Below are 7,520 nucleotides of genomic sequence, written 5' to 3'. Positions count from 1 at the left end.
CTTGGATTATTTGCTCAGCATACAGATGGAATAAGTATGAGGAAAGGATACAACCCTGACACACTCCCTCCTTGATTTTAAACCATGTAGTGTCCCCTTGTTCCGTTCGAATGACAGCCTCCTGGTCAAGGTACAGATTCCTCATGAGTACAATCAAGTGTTCAGAAAACATTCTTTATTAGACCTGCATAATTTAGACAAAATACCATTCATCTTATAATATAAACTTTACTTTGCTTACTATTAGGCTACAGCAGGGATCACCAAATATTTTCTGTAAAGGTCCAGATTATAAATATTTTTGGCTTTTCAGGCTAATGAGGTCTGTTGGTCACATATACTCAACTCTGCTGTTGAAAGCAGCCATAGGCAGTATGTAAATGAATCTGTGTGGCTGTGATTCAATAAAACTTTATTTACAAAAAAATGGACAGCCAATCAGATTCAGTCTGCAGACGATAGTTTGCCAATCCCTGATCTAAAGCAGGAAGAGTGCTCAATATTAACACTGATAGGACTGACCAGTTGTTTCTTCCTCAGTGTCAGGGATTTTCTTTGTGTGTATGTGTTGGAGGAATCTTTTCAGAACAGTGTTACCCCTGGAAGCAGCTGGTAGAACAGAAGTTTTGGCAAAGGTCAGAAGATGCTGGTCCAAGTCCTGATGTTGTCATGTGACTCTGTGTCACCTAGGCTATATGATTTCTGTGCAGGATTCTGTTCAACCACTTCATCATTTAACAAGCATGCAATTGACAAATCTCACTTGCCTAGTCAGATCTAACCAGTAGGCTGGGCTTGTGTTTTGCTAGGTACCACTTAGGAAACAATTTCATGACTTATCAATCACATTTCTGGAATTCCTCCAGAAATTGGGCCAAGCACCCTCACACAAGTGCCAGCCTTTAGAATGCAAGGCCAGGAGAGGACCTCAGGGAAGGGATCTTATAGACAAAATCTAGTTATCCACTCATCAGATGGGAAAACTGAGACCCGTAGAGAAGCAGCTTCCTCCAAATATAATATAATCAGGGCCGACTTGACGGCAAACAACAACAACAACAACAGTTACCAAAGGAAGTAAAAGAAGGAATATGAGCAGGCTGTTGGGATAAATGTCATCTCTTATTTACACTCACACACATACACACACACACCCTAATCTATTAGCAGACTATTGTCAACTACTGCCTAGCTTTCTCTGCTTTTTTCTTCACCATTCATGCATCTAGAGAAGTGCTTCTCACACTTTAAGGTACTCACAGAGCACCTGAGGATTTCATTTAAATGTGGATTCTGATTCAGCCGATCTCACTGGAGTCTGAGAGTCTGCATTTCTAGCAAGTTGCTAGGTGCTGCTGCTGCTGCCAGTCCATGAACTGCAGTTTCAATCACAAGGGGCTAGATTCCTGAGTCCATCCTAACTAGGTTTGGGGAAATAAATCAGAAATTCATCTCCACCATCTGATGGGGCATGACATTGAGTCATATTGCTAGCACCTGGTGGGCCAGGAATTATGCAGCCAACAAGGCATATTTGCTGCCCTCTGCATTCTTTGTTGGTTTAGTTCATGAGATTGATTTCTTCCTGGGCTCTGGCCCTACACATGTTCTGTATCCTGCTGGGTAATTTTTTTTTTTTTTTAGTACATTAATTCATTTTGATCCTCACAGTAGCCTTACAATATAGGACTCATTGTTATTCCAATTTTGCAGAATGGAAACTGAAGCAAGAGAGATGAAGTGACTTGTCAGAAGTCACATAGCTAATGGGTGGTAGGAGGACTCAGACCAAGGTCGCCCAATTGAAAATCTAATTTGCTCTTCTCATTTATTGTATACTTACCTCCCTGGAGTCTAGATTTCTCTTTCTGCTTGTGAATTCCATAGAGAGCCAAGACAGACAATTCTGATAATTCTCTCAACTTAGTCATGGTACCCTCAGTGGCCCAGGAAGGTAAAGTGAAATTGTGAGTTCTCTGTAGCAAAGAAAAGGGAAGAAAATATGAATATATTTTTATTTCTGACTGTCCTCTTTGTTGACTTTAAAAAAATATATTATTAACAATAATATTTTATTGTTTTAAGTGAAAGTTTATGCAGCAAATTAAGTTTCCCTTTAACAATTTTTATACAAAAGGGACTATACCCATGACTATATATATATAAGGTTGCCAACAAAGTTGACAGACAATATTCTACATATGTATTTGTAAGTGCTGCAAAAATGTCCAAATATACACTACAGCTAACCAGGGGCAAAATTTTGATAACTTCTTGGCCACAGCCAACCACCCTGAGGGCTCAGGACCATGATCGCAGGGGACATGAAGCTCAATTGGCATAACATACTACACAATTTGTACACAAATTGTTCTGTGTCATTGGTAATTTTTTACAATGTGTCAGCATTCTCATTATTTCTATTCTATCTGTTCTATTTGCATTGATGTATCTTCCCTTCCCCTCCTTGTCTTTTCACCTTTGCTTTTGGGTAAATGTTGACAATTTGGTCTCATATACTTACTTGTTTAAGGGAGCACGTTATTCATGATGATATTGTTTATAATCCAATGTATTATTTGACTAAAAGGCGACCTACAGAAATAGCTTCAATTCCATGTTCAAGGGTGATATTCTTGGAGGTTCCTCCAGTCTCTATTAGTCCAGTAGGTCTGGTTGTTTTTAAGAATTTCAGTTCTGTATATTTTTCTTCTTGGGGAGCTCTGGTGGTGTAGTTCCTAAGGCATTTGACTGCTAACCAGAAGGCTGGTGGTTCAAACCCACCAGCCACTCCTTGGAAGGAAGACTGGGCAATCTACTTTCATAGTGATACCGCCTCAGAAACCCAAGGAGGGGTTACTATGAGTTGCATCTGACTTGAGGGCAGTTAGGTTATTGTTGTTTTTTTTCCCCTTCTATTCTGTCTGGGACCTCCTATTGTGTCCCTGATCAGAAAGGTGGTTGTGGTAGCCAGGCACCACCTAGTTCTCCTGGTCTCAGGTTAGGAGAAGTTATGCTTCATGTGGGCTAATAGTCCCATGGACTAGTTTCTTTTTGAGCCTTTGATCTCATTTGTTCTCTTTCTGTCCATATGAGTAGAGACTAATCATTGTACTTCAAACTTTTAAAACCCCAGATGCTACTCACCAAACTAGGATGTAGAACATTATCTTTGTGAACTGTGTTATGCCAACTGACTAAGTTGTCTCCTGATCTCTTTGTTGACTTTTTAGCCTCTTTCACCCCACAAGATCTACTGGGTCTAGTCTTCCTTGTCCTGCTAATTCTTTCTAGAAATTTTATACTGTGATAAGTAGTGACAATGATTCTTAGAAGAAAAACCAATTTGTCCTTTCTTGCCAAGTCCATAGCTTTTGATTTAACTCTGGATCAATGGGTGATTCGTATTTGCAGAGTTCAGTGTGCAGAACAGAAAAACTTACCTCATTCCTTCAGAAAAGGTTTAAAAATCTTTCACAAACCTGTGTGGAAAGTGAAACCTGGTGAAAGATAAACTTACCAGGGTTTGGCAATGCTTCCTTAAAAACTGAATGAGCTGCCTGAGAGGCCATGTAAAGACCTGCGGAAGGCAATGTATTTCTAGAGCTTTCAATAATATATCTCTTGCTCCCATCAAGCAGCTCTGGTGGCATAGTGGTTAAAGCACTCAGCTTCTAACCAAAAGATTGGTTGTTTGAACCCACCAGCTGCTCTGTGGGAAAACAATGAGACAGTCTGCTTCTGTAAAGATTTAGAGGCTTGGAAACCCTATAGCACAGTTCTATTTTGTCCTAAGGGGTCACTATGAGTTAGAATTGACTCAGTGGTAGAGGATTATTTTTAGTTTTAGTTTTTCCCCCGTTAGACTCTAGTTCAGACTCTTCACAGAACTTTGCACCTTGGTGAATATTTGCTACATGGATGAAAAAGTTGTAGAGCAGGGCAATATTTATTACCATCTAGACAGGGCAATCTATGTCCATAGAGGTACCACCTCAGAAACCCAAGGAGGGGTTTCTGTGAGTTGGATCTGACTCAATGGCAATGAGTATGGAGAGTTGATTATGATTCCCCCGGTTTCAAAGGTAGGATCGAGAGAGAGTTCATGAAAGAGGATAGCAACGTGAAATGACCTACAGAGGGAATGAGGAGGGGATGAAAACTATACCACATACGGCCACATTATGGAATAATTCAGATCAAACTGAGTAAAGAAGAAAAAAATATCAAGATGGGAATCAAAATATAGGCTCTTGTTTCCATTGAAGGCTCTTTCATAAGGCAAATAAATCTTCACTGAAACAAATGCTGATGACAAAGTGAAATCATTAGGAAAGTAGCATATACTTGAGCCAATTAACTGTTTCATGGAGGAAGGACAAGGAGAATTATGAAACCAACTGCTGTCCCAGACATTCGTGATGACCTCAACATCAGGGAAAGATGAATAGTCAGAATTTGGGCACTCAAATATGGGCAGTCAGAATTTAGTCCTGGGATTTAGTGAACTGGTTGGAAAGTAGAATATAAAGTACTCCTTTTGGCCAGAAGATGGAGCATGGTGAATAAGAAACAAGACATAATCTTGAAAAACAAAACAGTAATGTAGCTACAAAGATTGTTTCTTATGTTTAGCCCAGCAAGGAAGAAAGTTTCCTGATAAGCCAAATTCAATAGCCTGGCTTACAATTTGCTTGTTAAGTTATATTTTTAAAAATCAAGTGATATTTTGTTTCTTTTTCTATACAACATTGCTTTTTTTCTTTTCATTAAAATGCGTGATCAACCAAACCCATTGCCATCAAGATGATTTCAACTCATAACAACCTTATAGGAAAAAATAGAACTGCCCATAGGATTTCTACAGCTGTGATTTTTATGGGACAGGCTGCCATACCTTTCTCCTGCAGAGCCACTGGTGGATTCCAACTGCTGACCTTTCAGTTAGCAAATGAGCACTTAACCACTGTACCACTCCAAAAACCAAAAATCAAACTCACTGCCGTCAAGTCAGTTCCAACTCATAGCGATCCCTCCTTGGGTTTCCAAGGCGGTATCTCTACAGAAGTAGATTGCCCAGTCTTCCTTCCGAGGAGTGGCTGGTGGGTTTGAACCACCAGCTTTCTGGTTAGCAGTCAAATGCCTTAGGCACTATGCTACTCAAAAAAACCTCACTGCTAGGGCTCCTAAAATCCGTGACAGGATTCCAGTACCCCAAGCAACTGAAAAGTAAGTAAGTGCTAAGGCATGGAAGAAAAACAACTTTCTAAAGGGTGAAACATAAATAGCGGAGAGAATAAAGAAGTTGGAATTTTCAAGTCAATATAAAGAAGTCTTGAATTATGTTTCGATGACAGAGGAAGGATAGATAAGTAACACATCAGCAAAAAATCTGTTTCGAAATAGGCATACATCACAAAGTCAGATTGCAAATTAATCTTCGATATTTCTTTCTTTACCTCACAGAATAAAGGATCGTAGACTTTACTCCAAATTTGAGAAATGTCTTGACTTTTGTATCCTGAAAGTTTTGATAAGGATTCTATAAAATCCTGAAAGACACAAAGAGAGGAAAAAATTTTCTATATCCAGATTTCTCATCTTCAGCACTATTATTTGGGCTGGATAATTCTTTGTCGTGTGGGCTTCCTGTGCATTATAGGATGTTTAATAACATCCTTGGTCTCTACCCACTAGATGCCAGGATTGAGATGCCAGTTGTGGTAGCCAAAATTGTCTCCAGATATTACCAAGTGTCCCCTGGGGGGCAAAATCACCCCTGTTAAGAGCTTCTGTTCTTCATAAAAAAGTGCACCAGTAATACTGATAGTGATAATAGCAACCCAAAGAATTTTACACATAGTAATTGATCATAAGGAGTTCTATTGGCGTAGTGCCTAAGGCATTTGACTGTTAACCAGAAGGTTGGAGGTTCAAACCCACCAGCCACTCCTTGGAAGGAAGACTGGGAGATCTACTTCCATAGAGATACCACCTCGGAAACCCAAGAAGGGGTCACTTCATTATTACATTAATAATGCTGACAAACGCTTGCTTACAGCCACATGTTCCTGACTTGTCCTGGAATCAATGGAAGCACACCGATTCAAATTTTTTTGGAAGTAAGGGAAGTGTAATTCACATATAAATGAGTGGCTGAGGTGAGAAAGGAAGGCATGTCTCAACACAGCTCAGTAAAAAACAATAGAAACAGGATCTGGCTATAAATGTGAAATCTGGGTGGGATGAAATCATCCTGCTAGAGTCTGTGTTATTCTTGGATTTTCACAATAATGAGACCCAATGTTCAGCTATCTGACTCCACTATTCATGGCAGTAATTTCTTAGAAGAGTATTGAAGATATTGCTTTTCTGAATCAAGGGGATAAATTTTCTAGGAAAGAAAATAATTTTCCAATATTAATCCTAAGAGAATGAAACAGATTTTCATAGAATAAATTTTATAAGTAATTGTTAAAAAGTTCCCTACCCCTACCCCTACTGCCCCCAAAAAAGCTCCAAGGCCAGATGATTTCAGGGAGGAATTTCACCAAGCTTGAAAGAGTAAGTTACTCTTAATGTTATTTTCAATATACGGGGCCATAGAAACAGACCAAAAAAAATATTCCATTTTTTAAAAGATGAATTAAGTATAATATCGATACTGACAAAGACTGTCTGGGAAAATCTTAGGCCAATGTAACTTGTGAATATCAATGTAACATACTTAAATTATTACTGAGTAATTTAACAGCATGTTAAAAGAAAGGGGTTTATTGTAAAAAACACAAAGATGGTCCAGTATTAGTAAATCTACAAGTAAATTAATCACAGTTATTTATCCAAGTAGAAAAATAACATAAAAATAACAGCTCCATAATCCCCCATGGTCCTTGCTATACTTGAGCCCATGGTTGCAGCCACTGTATTAATCCATCTCATTAAGGGCTTTCCCCCTTTTTGTTGACCCTCTACTTTACCAAGCATAATATCTTTCTCCAGGGAATGGTCCCTTCTGACGACATGACCAAAGCAGGTGAGACGAAGTCTGGTCTTTCTCACTTCCAAGGAGCATTCCGACTGCACTTCTCCCAGGACAGATTTGTTAATTCTTTTAGCAGTTCATGGTACTTTCAGCATTCTTTGCCAGCACCACAACTCAAAAGCATCAACTCTTCTTTGGTCTTCCTTACTCATTATCCAGCTCTCACATGCATATAAGGCAATTGAATATACCATGGCTTGAGTTAGGCACACCTTAGTCCTCAAGGAGACATCTTTGCTCTTCAGCACTTGAAAGAGGTCTTTTGCAGCAAATTTGCCCAATACAATATACCATCTGATGTCTTGACTGCTGCTTCCACTGGTGTTGATTGTAGAACCAAGTAATAGTCTTTGACAACTCCAATCTTTTCTCCATTTATCATGATGGTGCTTATTGGTCCAGTTGTGAGGATTTTTGTTTTTTGTATATTGAGGTGTAATCCATACTGCAGACTGTAGTCTTCAATTTTAATCAG

General features: G+C 39.1%; 1 protein-coding gene across 1 annotated transcript in view; it reads right to left on the bottom strand.

Annotated features, from left to right (window-relative positions):
• The window catches only part of ACP3 (acid phosphatase 3), an 82,453-nt gene that overhangs the window by 29,884 nt on the left and 45,049 nt on the right, over positions 1 to 7,520 (bottom strand). The window contains exons 6-7 of the mRNA XM_007937446.1: positions 5,460 to 5,552; positions 1,844 to 1,976 (exon numbers count right to left, since the gene is read on the bottom strand). Coding sequence (XP_007935637.1) covers positions 1,844 to 1,976; positions 5,460 to 5,552 — 226 coding nt within the window. The remainder of the gene's footprint in view (positions 1 to 1,843; positions 1,977 to 5,459; positions 5,553 to 7,520) is intronic.

This window comes from Orycteropus afer, unplaced genomic scaffold (assembly GCF_000298275.1).
Source record: "Orycteropus afer afer isolate SDZICR_OR568_19922 unplaced genomic scaffold, OryAfe1.0 scaffold00003, whole genome shotgun sequence".
NCBI classification, from domain to species: domain Eukaryota; kingdom Metazoa; phylum Chordata; class Mammalia; order Tubulidentata; family Orycteropodidae; genus Orycteropus; species Orycteropus afer.
The sequence above is the reverse complement of the archived record's forward strand: the minus strand, read 5'-3'. Positions and strand labels throughout refer to the sequence as shown.